Source organism: Lucilia cuprina, chromosome 6, assembly GCF_022045245.1.
Source record: "Lucilia cuprina isolate Lc7/37 chromosome 6, ASM2204524v1, whole genome shotgun sequence".
NCBI classification, from domain to species: domain Eukaryota; kingdom Metazoa; phylum Arthropoda; class Insecta; order Diptera; family Calliphoridae; genus Lucilia; species Lucilia cuprina.
Window position 1 is genome coordinate 36,177,128 of NC_060954.1, and position 21,349 is coordinate 36,198,476.

General features: G+C 31.4%; 1 protein-coding gene across 2 annotated transcripts in view; it reads right to left on the reverse strand.

The window, feature by feature from the left end:
- LOC111674576 (putative phosphatidate phosphatase) overlaps positions 1-21,349 on the reverse strand; it is a 56,057-nt gene that overhangs the window by 15,576 nt on the left and 19,132 nt on the right. For both annotated transcript variants that reach the window (XM_023435221.2, XM_046954433.1), the window contains exon 2: positions 3,343-3,494. In XM_023435221.2, the coding sequence (XP_023290989.2) occupies positions 3,343-3,494 (152 nt within the window). The remainder of the gene's footprint in view (positions 1-3,342; positions 3,495-21,349) is intronic.

Sequence of the window (21,349 nt, forward strand, 5' to 3'; positions counted from 1 at the left end):
TTTAAATTTTCTGTATAGATTTTTTCGATAATTTTTTACAAATTTTCAATATGGCAAACATAAAACTGAACCGATTATAATATAAAATTTAATGGAGAAATAAAGTTTTGAATAAGTAACAAACAACAAAAGTAGCAAACAATTAGAATATTTTTTTTAATACAAACTATATTTTATGAACTTTATTGAAATGTTATTTATCTCCCATTATATTTGTTTTTGTTGCAATTCCCTTGTCTTGGATATGGGAACCATATGCCCAAATTGAAATTTCAAAAACATCCACATCTTGTCTTCAAATGTTCTTCAAGGGGTTTTTCTGTGTTGCTGTCCATACAACTTTTTAGGTTTTATTTAAATGTTGTATCTAACACCTCATAAACTATTTTAAATATTTGTATATGAGTTTGAATAGAACAAACAGACTTTATCAATGGAATACATTGTATGTATTTTAATGTTTAGGTTTAGTGTTGCAATAATAAATATATATTACGATTTCTATTAAAATTCCTCTACTTGTATCATTTAATATTTCTAGATATATTTTCAATTTCCTATAAATAACATATTTGAGTGCATATTCAATATTTGTGGAGTTGAGTCAACAATTAATTTAAATAATTTTCTAAATAAACAAAGGTGTATGGATTTGAGTTCTGTTAAAAAGGGGCTGGTATTCTATATTATTAAAGGCAAAGTATTTATTATTAAAGCTTCTTTGCACTCCTCGTTCCAGGCACTGCCTTTTCTGTTGAGTATCTTGACTTCTTAAGTTAGGAGCCTTTTAGATCTTCCCTCTAGCATGAATTATACTTTAGCTTTCATCGGTTAACCAGTCATTGCGTTTTTAGCTCTTCCACTTTCTAGCCTATTTGGACTTCAGTAACATGGATCGTTAATACACAGGTCTTTAAAGTCTTTAGCTCAACCCCTATACACCTATTATGCTCTTTAGGCCAACATAAAAATCATCCAATACCGCAAAGAAGATATTACTGTTGTAGAATATTATAGCTCCCCCAAAGAAGCTGTACAATTTGGAATGTATAGACCGAAACACGAAACCCACAATTATGCCGAGGACTTGGTCTTAATCACAAAGAACACACAGTGGTAGATCTAGTATGGAAGGAGTATTACCTAAACAATGGTATCACTTGTTTTATATGCCTTGCATCCATCATTCATCAAGAAAACAGTCAACACAATCATTCTAGGAATACAGTTAGGTAAATCCTAAATACCCCTACATCCATCTTGTGTCATATTTCTCTATGAAGCATCTGTTGTTTCGGTAACAGCACCGAAATGATCCTGAATTCTAGGCTGTACCGCATGTCAGTCTTTTAACGAAGAATTTTTCCCCCGAATTTGAATTTAAACAACTTCCAGCATGTGTACCTCCAGAGACCTTTCCATTAACCGGGACAAGATAAAGTCTGAAACTCTGGCCTGAGAGCTACCGGTTCATGGTTCGATTCCATATCATAGTGCCGGAAGTCTAGAGATGTTGTCAGCACATATTTTCCCGGATTCCAAAAACAAGATGGGAAAGTTCATTAAGAAACCCGCAACCGGGGAGCTTCCTTGAACACATCAGGGATTCTTTCACGCCAGTGAGTTGTTTTACAAGAATATTTGTTACGTAGTTTGTTCGCCGCGTCAGTAATCAAAAACTTTATGCAACTCAGTTAGGCGCTATGTTTATGATAAAGTTTACATGTTCCATGTTTCAAATCTAGTCGACATTAGATCGATGTGTACAAGTTATAATCATCGTCATCAAAGGATAAGATCTATTTTTCTTAATTGTTAAGGTTTCAGTAAACATTGTAGCTAATCATGGCGCTAAGACTTTCAGCTGTTTTCACGAACACTTTTGCGGTGTTTTACGATAGAATATGATCGTTGTCCTTCTAGTTTTTTAGACATTAGCATTAACTTTTTCCATTATTGATGCTCTATCAAATTTCAGAGGTGCCTGCTAAGTATTTTCCTAATATGTATGACCTCAGCGTGTGGTGATTGTTTGACACCTGATATATGTATGCTAGAGCAACACTGTAACAAAAGTTGTATTTGGCATAAATCCGAGGAAGTTTTTATCGCTTCGTAATCAAGTCGAAATTGAAAATAAACTAGTAATATCTACGACGTCATTGATTCATTTTTTTGGTTTTCATTCCGAAAGTAGATATGATTCCCACATAAAAGCAGTTTCTAAGTAACAACTAATAACGGAAAGATCGTGCAACATCCTTTACTACGACGAACGTATTATGGGCTAGAACTGTAGGCCTTTACACTACATAAAGTCTAATGTGTGGTATTACAACGATCGATCTTTACACTCTCCAGCTTAATTCTTAATTCAAATACTAAAATGTCTAGTGTAGGGTATTACATCAACTGGTCTTTACACTCTTCAACTATATTTTTAAACCAAATACGACATGGCATGTGTCATCACTTATAATATCGATTCTCTTTTTGTATTTAAATATAAATCCTCTTGTGATCAATAAAGTACATTTCAAGTATCACTCACACACTCATTCACTCCGTCATTCATAACTTCAATCAGTCTACAATTGTTTTTGGTTGTGCCTTAATGACAGACCATCCTTAGTGAGTAAGTAGTGTTGTTGTTCAACCAATATAAACACACGTACACATATTGTATTCGATTTGAAATTGGAAAGGTCATGTCTGATAATGTAAACAAAAAATTCCCAGTTTGATCAACATATTGCGTGATTCCGAATAGTTTTGATGCTCTAACAACAGCAAAGTCAAAATAAAGAGAAAGTAAACGATCGAAATAATTGTACTATTTTTATTACCATTTTAACATGTGTATGAACTGTTATGTAAACATTAACTAACATTATTTTTTCTGGGGTGTAATTCGTATTCGTTGCATTGAGTGCATTTTAAATATCAGCTTGTCATTTAATGGTTTGTTAAACAAGCAGCTAGCAGCTGTATTTAGCGATTAGATAATGAATATATTTTTTAATATTTTAATTAAAAATGTTTTATTGAAGCAGGACATTTTTTTACGACAATTTTAAATGTTTAATTTCACTTAAAACAAGTCCTAAATGCTGTATGACTTTCAAATTAAATTGGATTTTTCAATTAAAAAAACCAAGCAGCTGTAGAATTACTTTTAGACAGTTGGTGAAAAAAAATAATTATGTCACTATTAAGGGAAATTATGTAGTTAATAGCAATTCATATCTTTATGTTATGAATAAATCATCATTTTCAAAAAAAATTAAATTAAAATTTGAAATTTTCAAAAAATTTATTAAAAAGCTATTAAATTTGACTTACCACACTAATTGGCAGCACCAGACCAATAATATACAACATCCAGCTTTTAACCGTTGATTCTTTGAAGGGATGCATCAAAGATTCATCATCACAGAAGAAACCGCGTTTATATGAATCGCCCCATAAAAAGAAACATAAAATGGGGAAACCAACTGTAAATAAACGAAACCAAATAATAAGGAAATTATTTAAAGTTTAATATTCGTATTTCTTAAAACTAAAAATATCGACTGAAATTGTATGGAATAGTTGGGGAACTAAAACTATAAATTGTTTACAATAAAATTTCTAAATTAACGCAAAAGTCATAAAAGAAATCTTTACAAAACAACTTCCTCAATATTGAAATTGGAAAAATATTCAGTTTTACAAAAGCAAAGGTAGGTACATTTTAAGCAATAAAAATTGGAGAAAAAAGTTGATACCGTCGGTAATCTTAAAGAAATTTTACAGAATTTTATTTAAATTGTTTTGTTAAACTTAAGGTAAGTTCACACTTGTTAAATATTTGATGGCAAAATGTTAAAAAATTTGCAATAATCGAAAATCAGATAATATCTTTAAAATATTTACAAAAATTTAATATTTAAGTTTTCCTGCTAAACATTTGATAAGTGTGAACATAGCTTCAAGGTGGAAGTACACAACACGCATTGAGGCGGCAACGCGTTTTACGCTTTTAAAACTTTTCGCGGTTTATAAGCTGCAAGTTATACACCACGCGTCATTAGATCATTATTCGTTCCCACGACAATTGGATTTTCGCTCCGGAACGACCCGAGTCATACTCGGCCAAAGATTGTCAACCCAGCGACTGCTGTATCAACCGAAAGTTTTTTTCCCCAGGAAAGAACTATCGGCCACAGTCGAGCTGTTACAACGACAACAACAACAGATCAATTTTTAATGGTGTTTAATATAAAAACTGTTTAAAAACAAAATTTTATGTTTTTGTTTAAATTTTTAATATTTTTCTTTCATTATTAGTGAAATTTATTTCATATTAGTAAATTTTTGTTCTATACAAATCAAAATACAACCCTGATGAAAGTTGCTGAACTTTTCGCGGCAGACGCGTTACGAACTACAGTGTATAACATGTGCTATGAAAATACACTATTTCAACTTTTTTCACAGAAGCCTATAACGCGTTGCCGCGTACAATGCGTGTCGTGTATTTACACCTTTATATCGTTTATACAAATATAGAATGCCGATATCTGCTTGTGAAAAACCAATAATTAAAAAAAACAATTAAATTAAAAAACTAAATTAGTTAAAATTAGTTAAATTAGTTTAATACTTAATGAAATTATTCTTCTTCTATTCTATCTTCTTTTAAAGTGGGCATTCACAAGAGAATGATAGTTTGACATTAAATACGAAATAAATAAACATGTGAAAAACAAACTTAAAGTTATATGAGCTTTTTTCATAGAAATTACTAACAACATTTATACACAAGTCTAAACTATTACAAAAATACACACAATACATAGATACCCGAAGATTGTGAATTGTACAAATGTTTTATTTGTTTTAAGTCGTCATATTTCAAAGAATATTTTACGGTTATTTATTACTTAATTTTTTTTTACAAAAATTACATTTGACAAGTGTTACAAATTTTAAAGTGTTATTTTATGGATTTTATAAGATTTAATTTTTTTCAAGATTAAAATTTGTGTCATAAACGGAAGTGGTATTTGAGAATCATAAGAGTCGGACAAAATGTTTGATTTGATTTTATCTTTAGTTTTATAGTGAATATGTGAAAAGGTTTTCAAGTATGGGAAATACCATCACTGATTTTCCAATTCTTTATATTAATACGTTTTTGAGCATAAAATTCTAAAAAAAAATCTAGACCCCACAACATATATAATTTAAACACTTAAGCAGGTATCAATCAATCATATACCCATTGAAAATATGCATATCTTAGATCAAATTAGGACCGATACTCACATTTTAAATTTATATACAAAACTTACAATTTTACAGATTTTGACAGTTGTTTCATAAATAAAATATGTATGATTAGATACTGACTGAATTTCTAACAAATACGAAAATAACAAATTGACTCATTACTCATGCCCTTCGTGGCGGTCAATGTGTAAAGTCTACAGCATGCCATTGGCATAAATGTAGTGGCAAAAGAGAAAAATGTACTGGAAAGATCTATAAGGAACCATAACCTTTAAACATAGATAATAGTCAGATAATAGAACAAGACCAAAATACAAAATCTTGAAAAGAATGAAAAAAGAACTTCGCATATTTTCATATGAAATCGAGTCTCTTTAGGATACACCGGATTTTCTCTCAACAAAGAGACTCCGATTTTTCGAAGATTACCTGACAGATTTTTTATAGGAATATTTTATCAGATTTTGATAGTTGTTTAAGCAATAAAATGTGTATGATACTGACTCGATCAGATACTGTACTCGGAGATAGCTCTAAGGAACCACAACCTATATATATATATAGATCGTAGTCAGATGATAGAAACAAAACCATGATACAAAATCTTAAAATGGATGAAGTCGAGCGATTGGTGAAAGTGGTGATTTATAGTGAAAACGACACTTTGCAGGATATTTCGAGTTCTCTATCAATATTTGAAACAAAAAGAATCAGATTTCACGAGAAGGTGAAGAAGAACAACTGTATGAAGAAAAAAGAGCTTCCCGTATTCTCATATGAAGTCGATCATAGCTATCTAACACTAAACAAAACGACACTCTTTAGGATACTTCGAATTTTCTCTTAATATCTGAAACAAAGAGAATCAGATTTTTCGAGTAGCTTATATAATCAAAGCTATGCTATGTTTCTCGCAAAGGAATCTCAAACCAGAATCCAGCAAGCCAGAAACACTACTCCAAAGACGAGGACGTAGTCAAAATCAACATCGCTGGTAATGAAACATCAAAAGAAGACACAAAACACGAGAGAAAAGAAGCTAGACAGTGAATAAAGAAAAAGACATCATTTTACACCAAAATTGTCAAGAGAAGACACCGGGATAATCTCTGCCATGGATTATATGATGCCAGCAAACTGACAAGCAAAATTCCAATAGACCTAAGGGCAAACAACCAATACAGATTTGCGAGTTGTGCATTAGTGGGACGTTGATAAGGTTGACATTTCACTAATGTGTTTGGACTCTGTAGATCTTTCTTTTACGGCGCTAAGCTCGTATAGGTCAAGAAGTGGAATCTTCTAATGATCTTCGAGTTCATTATCTACATAAAATGCAGTATATTATTTAAAAAGCGCATACTGAAATTCCTGAAAGCTGTAATGATGAAATGGCCGCAGAATAAAGAAACTTTTTGTCACAGGAAAAAGGAACAAGAGGGCATTTTTCTTCCAATAGGCAGAAAGAACTCCAAGGCTAGTGTTGCCAATAACAAAGATAGATCTTATTACGCCACTAAAACATAGAATTTTGAAATGGGATTAGAATGGCTGTTACAACAAGATGGTGTCCAATGTTGCATCACTACAGGTAACGTCGAGAAGTAATTCTAAAAACAAATAAGGTAATCCTGATCAATAGTTACCTTAGGCTACCCATAGGAATTAAGTCCCAAGAGCGGGAGTAGATGATTTAAGAGATAATAGTTACACAGATCGACAACCTTTTCTATATAGTTGAGCAGCGACGAATCTGTATCTGGCTCGGAATTTATTCTTCCCATAAACTTTTTAAAAATGTAAGATCAAGAAGAAGGGAGAAAATATAACAGATGTTAAACCTTGGACTTCGGATGATGCAACAAACTTAAGATGACTTATCGCTGTTAAGAAACGATATATCGATGTGATGAAGAAATCTATACAGTGATGTGTTAGAGAAGCCAGATTCTGTAGAGCCCATTCCTTTAAAAAAGATATTGTGGTCTCTTTGTCTCGACTTTTTTGATAGACTGTGTTATTTCTTAAAAAATAATGTACACTTTCAATAGTATTTTATATAATTTATATTTCAAATTAAATAATTAATCTTCATAATCATTAAAACTTAATGATTATTTTGTTAAAACCTATTCAACAAATCCTTTATTTTTGAATTTTTTTCAACCAAAACTAAGCACTAAAATTGATTAATTAGGAGCAGACAAAAAAATGCATTTGAAATACAAAACAAAATTGAAGTTCAAATACATATTCCACAAAAAACCCAAATAAATATTAAAATTCCCAGCATAAACTCTTACAGAAATATTATGCTGCCATAACTTACGCTAAAATAAGGGGCCTCTGTAAAGGGAATAAGAAAAGAAGGGGGTGCCCCTTTAACAAGCATTTATTGTATTCATAATTATGTATTTCAGTACATGTTTCAGTTTAATTACCGGGTACTTATACAAAACAATATGAACTTATTTATGGCATTCCACAAATAAAACAAAACTCCCATATATATAGAGAGTACGACTGGTAATACAAGTACAAGTGTAATTAAAATGACATTAAAGTCTAGCAACAACATAAGAATTTTATGCTACAATTGTTGCAGTAACTTTGTTAATTTACTAACACACTCACACATACACACAATATATAGTCTTTATACACTTCATTTTAACATTATCACTAGAAGTCACACGTTGATTGCATTATGTTGCAGACGTACGCACGTTCATACGTCCGTCCCTCTGTCAACGCAATAAAGGAAACTGTAACAAACAAAATGTCATTTGAAAATCGATGAATGCTTGGTTGGCCATGGCATAAATTTCAATTATGCGTAATACCTGCAGAAATCATCAGCGTATACAACAAAAAATTTACTAAATATTTATACTCCTAGATACAAGTATAGAAAAAAAATAAATAAAAAAAAATAAATTTACTCGTTAACAGCTTATGTATGTTGTATTAGTGTTGTTGTTGTTGTAGATTTGTTAAAAAAATGCAGGCACAACAATGTCGTTAGTGGGCTTGTTAATTTCTAACGACAATCAAATCAGGGATATACAATCTTTGTTACGCTACTGTTTTTTTTATAAGGGCGAAAGGGTTAAAGTGTTTTTAGTACTAGGAAAGTGATAGGTTTTTTATTTAAGTTTTAGTGATTGAGATACTTATTTTTGGAAAAACGATGTTCTAGATCTATTTTCTAGATATTTATAATACAATGACTCAGAGTCAAATGTCCTGATATATAATCGCATAGATGATGGAACCACACAGAAAGGCTGAATTTAAAAGAACAGAACTTTCGGTATTCGAATACAAACAAGATAAGACAGAAATGCAAATACTGTATTTCGGAACGACACGATCTCAGTCTACACAGATGGTTTCGAATTGCTATGGGTACTGGTTCGGGAAGTTTTCCGCTGGGCTAGGTTTCTAAGAGATTAACTAACTAGTTAATTAGTTAGTTAGTTTGAAAGGAGGATGTACATATACATCAAATTCGAAGAAATACACCTAGGTCTCTAACGGGCCTGTTGTGCGCTCCTTAACCAGTGCCTCAGGTGGGAATCGAACCCACCACCTCCGATCTACCAGACTAGAATACTAACCACTAACCTACCGGAGGCCACAAGAGATTAACTAAGGATTGCAATGTTTTTAAAGTGAAATTTAAACCATTAATACGGCCGTAAGAAACATTCGGGAATTTAATCTGGAGACATCAACTACTAACTTGCATTTTACAAGACTTTCTACTTGAACGTGATGGGGTCCAAATGTGTTATCAATTACTTTCGCATATCCACATCATAATGCAATTAGAAGACATTTTTGCGAAAATATGAAATTTCCAACGAATGAGTAAAACGATCTTGAGGAAAGAGATCTTGTCTCTTTTGATCCTTGATCGTATCGTAAGATACATAACATTTGTGATTATGATCAGGACATACTGATGAGTTAACATTTACGATTTTGATATGGACTGTCTCAAGGATCACTTACGAATCTAATCCAATTTGTTAAAAGATCCATATAGTACTCTCTAGAAATGACATCCGCTTATCCCTAAACTTGCTTATATAATAAACTTGCTTTTATAATTGGTAATCAGTAGGTACTGAAGACAAAAGATGTAAGTTTTATATAAAAAAAATTCCGGAACTAAAAAGTCCAAAGTAAGAGGGTTATAATCGACTTTACCGACCGAATACATTCACTTTCAAAACAATGTCATATAATGATATTAACATGATCGTCGGGATGGTTTTCGTAAGAGGTCCATTCACTTGGATTTTGGACCTAATTCGACAAGTGACTAATTTTTGAAAACAAATAACTTTTTATTAAATTTCTCTTTTATAAAGGGCTATTTTTTGAAAATTTATATGGGTCGTAGGATCAATAATGGACCAAATATTTTAATGTTTGACAGAGTTTAATTTAAAAGATCATCATTTATGTAAACTGTCATCACTTTAACTGTGTCTTTAAGCCTGTTAAGGTCATATTCTCATGGAAACCTATTGTTAAAGGAGGACCGATTTTCGTCCATATTAATACCGAATAAACTGTATCAATATAAAATAATAATGGAAAATCCAGACCTGTATCTCCATCCGTTTAGGACCTGTATTCTCAACAGACTAGATCATCTTAGAATAATATAAACACTCAGAATAAATATAGTTGAAAGGGTCTACAAGTGGCTTGAAGGTTAGTTTTCTAGTCTGGTTGACCAGAGGTGTTGGATTAAAAACTTCGTATCTAACGTACCCAATGTTTTCCTAACCAGACTAATAAAACGTTTCCCCCAAAAAAATAAATAACAAACTACTTACAACACAAGTACAGAAAACGAGTGCTCCTCACTTACACGATCAACATTAATCGGGTAAAACAAACTCTTATTGCATACAAAATGATTCGTTAGCATTTTGAAACGGATTGAGTGCGTTTTCATTATGTTGACTGCACTATGAACAAGTAAAAAAAATGTTTAAAATTTTCAATTCATTCATGGTCAATGTCTAAAGCGGCACTTTAACTTTTGTGTGTCTTTCTGTCTGTCTGTCGGTATCGTTCTTATATGGTTCTTGTAAATATTTCAAATTTCAAAAAGTAAACTGAGATTTTATACATTAGCGGTACCATGTTCTTAATGATACTTGTTGTACTTTGTACAATGTTAGCGAGGAATATTTTACTTGTATAACTGCTGACCGCTTAGACAGACATATTGTCTGCTCTGTAGACAGCTTAAGATTGTATATCATTTTTTTTTTTTTTTGTTTGTTTTCGAAATGAGAAATGTACATTTTAGACATTAAAGACAAATGTATATTTCATTTGATTCTAAAGGTAATTGCAAGTTTTGGGTTGATGTTTTTTATTACTTTAATCCTTTAATAGATAGATTTACGGGATGTTTCTAATGGGATTTTGTTGTTAATTGTGTTAGACAGATCGAAGAGATGAAGTCTAGCTGTGGTATTGGTAAATTAAATTTAATGGTTGTTTTATATTTCATAGATTATCTAAAAGTAATTATATTGCAACATTGTAGTAATTTTATGAAAGGAATTTGATTATAGGAATTTGATATAAAACATTATGTACCTATCTCTGGAACTCAAGAAAGCCGTAATTGAAATCCCTATTAATCTCTATCAGATTGCCTATTGCTGATTTTCAAACAGAAATTTAAAATAACAAATCGTTCTTGAGAAACTTCGGAGGACTAAATCTCAAGACATCGATCATTTATATATACTTAGACAATCAAGACCAAAGCTCTCACCTCATTTAATTCAATTCTTGTCCCCAGTTAGAACCGACGAATATTTACAGTCATTTGGCTGGGGTAACGAAGACGATCGGCAATTGGACGACAGAGAAGTCAGAAGTATTTCACTATAACGGTGATACGATTTTCTAAGATTTTATTTTGACAACATTGTAAGATCTCAGCACCATGGATCCATTGCGTTAGGAGTTTGAGACCAAATGAATAGAAAGACCAGGTAATAATTCTGGTAAGGAATACAATTTGGTTTATATCAATATATAGGATGAAAACCGAACTGGAATGGTCTATAGATCAATCTATAGACTGGTCTATAGATCAATCTATAGACTGGACTATAGATCAATCTATAGACTGGTCTATAGAGCAATTATAGACTGGGGTATATATCAATCTATAGACCGGGGTATAAATCAATCTATAGACGGGTATATATCAATCTATAGGATGACAACCAAACTGGACTGGTCTATAGATCAATCTATAGACTGGTCGAAAAATTAATCTATAGACTGGTCTATAGATCAATCTATAGACTGGTTTATAGATCAATCTAGAGACTGGTCTATAGACTAATCTATAGACTGGTCTGTAGATCAACATATAGGCTGGTATATAGATCAATATATAGACTAGTCTATAGATCAATCTATAGACTGGTCTATAGATCAATCTTTAAACTGGTCTATAGATCAATCTATAGACTGGTCTATAGATCAATCTATAGACTGGTCTATAAATCAATCTATAGATTGGTCTATAGATCAATCTATAGACTGGTCTATAAATCAATCTACAGACTGGTCTATAGATCAATTTATAGACTGGTTTATAAACCAATATATAGACTGGCCTATAGATTGATTGATTGATTTCCCGATAATGAAAGTATTTGCTGGGTTAATATGGAACATACTTATATATCATTGAGGATTTTTGAAGCCGAATAGTGTCGTAGATAACAAACTTAGTTCCGGTCATCGCTTTGTTAATGAAAATCTTTAAATAAGATTTAAATTTGATCACTTTCGTTGAGTAAAACATATTCTATTTTGAATACCAAAAGTACTTAATAACAAAGGTTTAATAATATATTTTGAATAAAGCATTTTAGCATTTGAAAAGTTTAACACACTTTGTATGAATAACCTCAAAAAATCGTATTACATTGCAACGTTGACCGGATTTTATAAGCTGTTTACAGCAATAATATAAATTTTTACTACCATAGAAAAGTTGGAAAGAAAAAAAGCAAGTAAAACACATTAGGTGGTCTTAACTAACTTTCTACAAACGTTTACAAAATAGGCCATTTATCACAATTGAAGCGACACAAATGTAACAGCGCGCCATAATACAAGATTAAAATAAAACGATTGTTTTCTTTTCAAAAACATTAAAAAACTAACAACCAAGAAAAATAATAATAAAAAAACACAATTAAAAATAAAATAAAAACATGAAAAATAATAATAAATTATGTTTTAATAGCAATAAACAAAACAAAGATTATTTAAGAAAACTAAAACTATACTATTTTGTAGATCAGTGAAATAATGATCGAATAAAATTGAACATAAAACAATATTTTATGACAGACATAAAAGCACAAATAGATCTTGTGAGAGAGAGAGAGAGGGAGAGTGAGTGAAAAATCTTAAGTAGTAAAAATGAAATTATTATTTAAAATTCTTTTATTACTGGTACTCGTATTAATGTTGTTAAATTCAAATGCAGCTTAAAGATTAAATTGTAGACAAAAAAGAAAGAATGTATTACGATCGCCTCTACTTAAATGGCAGCTTCTTAAACAGAAGCTTATAGCAAGTCATAAACAAAAGTCAAAAGACTGAAGAATTAAATGGAATTTACTACTGGTATTTTTTTTCTTTCTTTTCTTTAAGAAAATTATAATAAAGACAATCTTTGGTCAATAAGCCCCGGCGATTAAAAAGTAGAAAGATTAAAGATACTTGCTTATTCACTCATTAACAAACGAAATTAAGCTGGCAGAGGAATTATTGATTTTAGAGTGGAATAAAGCCAACCAAATACTTAAATTATTTAAATTTGTTTTTAATTTTAACACCATCAAGTGTTTTCAAAAGAAGAAAATACCTTCTTTTTATAGAAAAAAAGAAAGAAAAAAAAACAGGCACATAATTTAAGACTCTTTCTTTAAACTAATCAGGCAGCTGTAATAATAATTGAATGATGTTGAGCCGAGCATTTCTTATTCATAAAATGTGTGTGTGTAACTTAAAAATAAATAACCCATATCTCTATATTGACTCCTTTCTTAGCTTCTTAAGTCGCTACTTAAAATAACTCTTCAATAGAGACAATGTTTTTTTGTTATATATTTTCTTTTCATTATTTTTATTGTTGTTTATTTATTTTCATTATTTCTTAAAGCACCTTTCCAACTTAAGAATTTTCAATTGTCATTGTCTGTCATGATGTTATGAATCATAAATTGATTTCAATTTCCAACTGTGTTGGGCATTAGTATTTGTTAGTAGTTTTTCCTTTTTTTAACTCCATAATAATCATAATGGTAATATAAATATCTTAAGACATTATTGACAGTTTATTTATCCTTATTTTTTACCTGTAAATGTCTGTAGAAAGTCATAATATTGTTGTTATATTTTAAGAAAATTATATAATTCCTTTTAAAGTCTTTTTTTACAAATAAATGTCTCCTCGAAAAAAATGTAATTTTCTAAGGATTTGTTTTAATAATTTATAACCTTTATATTTGTAAAATATTTATTAATCTTTAACCTTTTTGGGCAATCTATATCAGGTTTTAAATTTACTAGCGTTCTTCGTTTAAATACTGAAAAATGACATTCACAGACTTTGAAAGTTAATCTCTCAAAACCGTGATACGCGTTTGTCAGATCTTACAATGTTGTCAGTAAAATGTTCAGAAAATGTCAAACAATCGTCAAATCGTACAATTTCAATTTGCAACGTTGTAAGAAAAGACATTACTGACAATCTTGGAAGACAAAATTTGTAAGTTTTCACTGTTATTAGACATTTTCTGAACATTTTACTGCCAACGTTGTAAGATCTTACAATCGTGTAAACATAGCATAAGCGAATAGCAAAATCTCTCGATGAGAGAGTCTAGTTGTTCTTAAATAACTAAAAGGTTATTTACCAGATAATCATATAATCCGATATCACGGGAATCAGTAGCATGCAGGGCAGAGTTTTGAACTTTCTATTGTCCCGGTTATTAGATAGGTCCCTTTCGGTTGCACCTGGTGGCTGAAGTTTAATACGAATTAAGGAAGAGAAGTGAATGTAGGAGAATACGGAGTGAGTGAATGTGTCAGATGTCATTCTCTATGGATATATCGAATTAATGAAAAATGTGCTGGCTTGAATTTTGATGGATTAACGGTATCTTCAACAAGAAACGACATTGAATTTTCCTTCCCTGTCCAGGTAAGTTCAGGGAAAACTCAGTTCATACCAGATTTACCATATTGCAAGTCCTAGTCTTATTTAATGAACTCGTATCTCGGTCTACCGACTGCGTCTGTTTGTACTGTTGACGACTCAGCGGAGGCCAACCCATCTGCGTGTTTGAGAACGGATCAGATGTTTTTGCATCTCGGAATATAAGTAATCGTGCAAAAATGATTAGAGATGAGATGGCCCGAGTACTAGAGTGTTTGTACATAGACCGAGAGAACCATGTACAGAAATTGGAAGATAAAAAAGAGCGGAGATGAATCGTCAAAGAAACTCACCCTGTGGTTGAAAATAAATACCATGAAATAAGGCCAACACGGCAAATGTTCACGTAAAACAATTCGGGACTTTGGGACTTATCAAAAAGAAGTGGAATTTTATAAGCATCCATAATTTTCGAAATTCCATAAAGATCGGTTCATAATAAGCAGGAACCAGTATTATTTGATTTTATAAATAAATTCACAATCGTATCTTTGTAGCATTGTTGTCATAAAAATTTTTCAAATAAAATCTTTTGTAACAAAAACAAATCAATAATAAAAAAATATGACATACTACAATACAACCGTACAACACCGATTGTGAATTGGTCAAATGTTTGTTGTGAAAATATAAGCATTTTTATTTCTATTTATAGAAGTTTCGAAAAGGATTATCGACCCCAACTTAATAGATACGCATACATATTAATTAATCTAATTACAAGCAATATATAGTAATTTTGACAGATAATGCGACAACTTAAATCTAAACAAATATAAAAACTTCGATTTGATTGATGTAACTCAAGTCTAAACATACTTTTAGTTGAATAAAACAATCCACTTATTTCACTTTCCGCATTACCTCTTGAGCAGGTGTTTCGTATAGATATTAAACAAATATTTTTTTTTATTATGCAACTTATAACACAAATCTTATCAATTACAAATTGATTAATTTTATTTACAAAATGCATTAACGAAAAACAAAAATCAAATAAAATGAAAAACAACTACATTTTTGAAGTGTAAATGTTAAATGAAAACTTTATTAGATTTTTACGATTACAAACCATTTTATTTACTAAGAGTGTGGTCTTCAAAATTTATGGAAACCATTACAAAAAAAAAACACTTTGAACTACATATACTTCCTATAAATGAGGGAAGAAAAGAGGCCTATCAAAATAAATGGAAAAATTAAATACGAAAAAAAGAATAACCATAAGTGTTTTGAAATGTTTTGATATAAAAAGTAACGTTGAAGGTAATAAAAACTGATGGAATCTATGAAATGGTCTCAGGGCCCACGCAAACAGTTAAAGAAACGCCCAACTTTTTTTGAACACTTTTTTCAAAACAATAAAATTTCAAATAGTGGCTTAGTTTCTGATAATGTGAAAATTTCTTTTTACAAAATTGTTCAAATAAGGAATTAAATTGTAATTTTGTTTTTCTTTTAGATGTGTTTTCTTAAAAAAAATAAAATGACAAATAATAATATACATATACATTTGGTAAGGAACCTCTAAATAATACCCAACATATTTAGATGTTTTGTTTTACAAATCATAAAAGAAAACTAGACATATTCTGAGAATTCTGTTAAATTCCCTTTTCGTACCCAATTAAAATGACTCGCATATATGCCCTGTTCTGTCTCAGACTGAGCAGGAATAAGAAAGGTTTTATCAAATCCAAGTACAATTGTCTTGTCTTATGTGTTTTAGTTTTTGACGTAGAAGGTGCATTTTTGCCATTATTTATTTTTGTTGTCTTTTAGTCATTATCGGTAGTTAACAAAAAAGTATCTTTATATATATTTCTATTTTTTAATTCCTTTTTAAACAAAGATCACTCACTCACTTGCTTACTACCTTTTAGAAAATCTATTTAGGTTTTTTACTTTATGTTTTTATTGTTAAATAAATTGCACATGTTTTTTTTTTCTTACAAAAACCAACACCACCGACTGTGATTGTTGAGTTGTATTAGGGTGGCAGCTGTCTTCGAGAGTTCTTCGATGTTGAGAACTCTCACTTTTTCAGTTTTAGAAGAATAGAGAAAGTATAAGATAAGTCTGTTTCGAAGTCGAAAAATTTGACAGATTATATAAAAAATGTTATAGATTATATAAAAAAAGGCGTTTTTTGTAGAATTCATAACACGATAACTCAAAAACCTGATGTGATAATGAAATATGATCAGCAATGGATTTGTCGGAGATCGAATTTAAAAAAAAAAAATATATACTTTGGTTATCGAATTTTTCTCGGATATAACATTCTTAAGGAACATTGTCTAGAAAAGTTTACGGCATGACATGCAGTAGACGTTTCAGATATTCGGAATATATTCTTCTCTTTTTCATCCTTAAACATGACCACATTACATTGAAACATTATATTTCATTTCATATGACATAGACAACTTTAAAACCGTTTTTTTAGAATTAATGATACGATAACTCAAAAACTACATCTGATAATGAAATAATAAGACAAGTTTTCATTTTGTCAAAAATCAATCCTTCTGTAATATGTATTGGTCTTGGGGTTTCGAATTTTTTAAATGTTGTTAGGCTGTGTTTTAATAACTAAAGATCCGAGGTTAATTAGGGCAGAATGTAAGAAATTCAGAGTATGTGGTGAGAATAGTGAAATATTAAACACTGCCTCAGCTAAATTAGAACACCATGGGAGCAGAGTTATTCCGGATATAATATTCCTAAGAAATATTGTTTTGGAGATGCAGTAGACGTTTCGAATAATATCCTCCCACTTTTCATTCTTTGAACTTACCTACGGAACTTTGAACATTACTACAGACTTTTTTCGGAATTTTAATTGAAAACTATATTTGTTGATCACACAATTATACAGAACTAGAGCATGTGTTTAGGATAGTGAACACATTTTATCGTTATTTGATTCAAACTATTTGGATCTAATTCTATTTTTTTAGAACAGTTTGAGTTTCTGAATCACCGGATAATGATTACACTTTAGGTGTAGTACACACAAGAGGTACGTTATTATATTTATAGCTTTTTTCTCTTCAACCTAACCCAGTATGGACATTATGGGTCTGTTTAGAGCACGTGTCATCATTGAACCAAAATCAAGAAAGATCTATAATAACCTATCTATGATAAGCTTTCCAGGCTTTCCAGGATATTACTGTGGCTATCGTGACAGGGCACTGCAGGAGTCAAAAATAGGACAAAGGAAACCGTAGAGCACTTTTTCTGCCTTTGCCCTGCCTTGGCAAATATCAGGACTGAGTTCCTAGGCAGTTCAATATTGCATAAACTTGCGGCGCCATCTAAAATTTAATTATATATCGTTCATTCGTAGTTTTTAATGTTAAACACGGACATGTTATGTCCTAAAGGTGAACTTTTTTGCAGAATCCGTTACAGGTTAACACATCGTAACCGTTAAGACCCAAGGGATTTGGGTCAATAACCTAACACATCATATTTTTGTTCTTTGAACTTTACAACAAAACTTCGACTTCACTTGACATTTCTTCCATCATAAATAAATAGAGATAAAAACTCGCTATCAATAATAAAATTTTCGAAAAAAATCAGAAGGAGCAAAATCAATAGTCAAAAGAGCAATCGTAACTGGGACCAGGTAGTTATTTGGAAGAATTGACAGAACTTAAATGCAGATTTCGTTTGATATAAGATATCGCAATATGTCCACTAACTATTGAACCGCAGACTCGATCAGACTAAAGCTTTTACTAGGTCAGTAACGTACATCATTAAGATTGGCGTTCACAAACTAATTTATAACTTCCAGCTGATTTTGTGCAAGATCTTGTAAGATTTTACACTATAAGTATATTAACCTTTTAGAGGCTAAAATTTAAACCATGATAATCACAGTGACAATTAATGGACTGATTGCCTAAAACCAGGGGAACTCACCCCCGTTTTTTCTTCTCCAAACCTAACTTTCGTGTTCCACAAGGAAACTCTAGAGAAAATGTGAGTAGTCAGTCTAATCGGAATATAAACACCAGTTAGAAGCATTACCATTATAACGGAGAAAGCGTTTAATGGCGCTAACAGAGAGAAAATCCCAAAAGCTGTTATCGCTTGACAAAAGTGATCTTAGAATACTAAAGCTATTACTACAGGATATTGCGCTCTCAAATATAACCAATTCATTCTAGAAAATGCTACATCGAATCAATGTAGATTTTGTGACTGTCAGAAAGAATCTTAAACATACAAAATGCGCCACCCTAATAAAATATACTATCCAAAGCAAGTTACATTTGTCTCTCTGTCTGTCATACTACAGCTATTAGACCTGACATTTTATACATACATATATAGTATTTCGCTACCAAGATCTTTATTGCAAATATCATCAGTACATGTCATTTTCCTCTTTTATGTACAAATAAATAAATGTTTACAACTACAAAAACAGATCACACAAAATAGGGAGCAAAAATAGAGAAAAAAAAATTAAAAGAAAATTGTTTTGTTAAGGTTCATTGTCTTTGATGGTTAAATTATCCATGATCAGGGCCACAGTCGTCTAGTTACAAGAAAGACTGCCAACAACAACAACGATGACAAAAATGGCATTGCAATGTTATGCCCTTTTCTGGCAAGTAAGTACACAAGACAGTAGGGCGGACAGTCAAAGATACTTAAATAAATAAATGTATATTTTTTTTTTTGAAAACAAATAACTTCGTGTAATACTATTCTTACAGAAAAAATAAATACATAAAAATTCTTGTTAAATCTATAAAAAAGTGGCTTGTATTCGTAGGTATTTAAATGCCAGTTAAGATTTCTATCTTGTAGTTGTGCAGATAGAAAGATATTTATTTTTATTTCTTGGTATTTAAATAAAATCAATGTTGAAAATTAAAAAATATCTTAACTATTTGTGGGTTTATGGCAAAAGAAACATAATTATATATTTCAATTTGTTTAAAAGACACTACAAATTTAGACTCTTAATTTAAATGGACAAAAATTAAACTAAAAGATTTATTTAGTATAAAAAATCATAAAACACAATATTCCACAATATAAATATATGTTTTCTTACTATTTGATCGGCCGTTAGTATTTAAATTTTAAATAATCTGTATCCCACATCGTGTGTGCAAGATGAACAATATCATTAACAGTGATTGCTCACAGTTACCCAGTGAAGAATACGGCTAAAAATTATTGAATGGACTTACAGAAAAGAAGAAAAAAGGTCTAATAATAGTAGTTAGGGAATTATATGTTATATATTGGTTCCACCTATACCTATCGGCTAAGAATCACTTTCTGGGTCTATTTAGCTACATATGTCCATCTGTCTCTAGCAATTTTTAAGATAATTTGAAGAAATTTGACACATACTCTTTCAAGGTCCCCTCGTGGGCATGTTACCTTAGTGAAGCCTCCACCTTGGTGTTATTGCAATCCCGGGGAATAAAGAGGTGACGAATAGCTCTAGTCTGGCTGGGACTAAAAAATTGGTTACAGTCTACTGCCTGGATTAGTCCTTGCATAGATTTAAATGAGGTCAGACCAGAGCACTGCATGATCTGGTACTATTTGTTTGCAGTTGCCTTCAGGACTATATCCAGGCTGGACAGTTGGTTGAGGTTCCTTCGGGATCCACGTAGTGGCTGTGGTTTAAACCCAAACTTGCGGAAAGAGTAAGTGGCGGTCAAAATACTGACTGAACGTAAAGTCAATATTTCGAGATAAGTTCGATGCTGTTGCCGAAATAACAGACATCCCACAGAAGAGTAACTGTGGGACTAAGCGTTGGAAATGAGTTGGTATTAATTATATACGGGATGAATTTGAGGTACGGCGGGCCTCACCTCATCCGTCTACCTATAATGAATGTGTGGTATGAATGAGACGTGTGCTGGGTTGTATGGTGATGGATGAAAAGTATTATATACAAATGATACCATTGAATTTTCTTTCATTGTCCAGATATGTTCTATTCATATCAAAATTACCACAGTGTGTTCCTGTGAGCTTGGCTTATTTGATAGATTCGTACTTCTGTCCACCGGTTTAGGTGCTGTTGCCGAATCAACAGAGGCCATCCAATGGTCAAAGATTAGATAGCTCGAGTATTTCAGTAAAGTGCCGGAACCGGTCAAATCCGGTTTCGGCCACTTGAGTTCTTCATTGAAGGATTCAGGGGCGACCTTGGGGGTAGAGCATCATGCCAAGTACTCACGTAAAACACTCGACATTCATAATCTTTCAAGGTCAAAACATCTAGAAAATACATAAAAACGTTTTACTATTTTGGCTAGCCCTCGACATTCAACAACCCGAAGAAGGCTCTTGAGCTCATATTTATACTAACTATACTCAATGTGCTTTGCTACCCTAAAAGCAATATAAGTAAATTTTTTTAAGATTCTAACTACAATAGTTCTCCCAATTCTATATATCTCAAATTTTTACCTATCTATGAAATATTTGAATAATCCAACAGTTTTCAAGATAAACGAAATTTTGTATTTAATTCGTATTTATGTGGAGCCTAAACTCACATTGATTATCCAAGTGCTCTCTGTAAAATTCAAAGATTCTAGACATGCGAATTTTTCTATTCAATTAATGTTGAGGGCTTCAAGCTGGTCAGATGAAGTCCGCCTTTCTGTGCAAAATTTAAGGAATCTAGTTCTATTAGTTTCCCATATAAAAGAATATTTCCATGTAATTTATATGGGAGGTGCCGCTAATACTAGTACGCCCAATATTTTTCTCAAATAA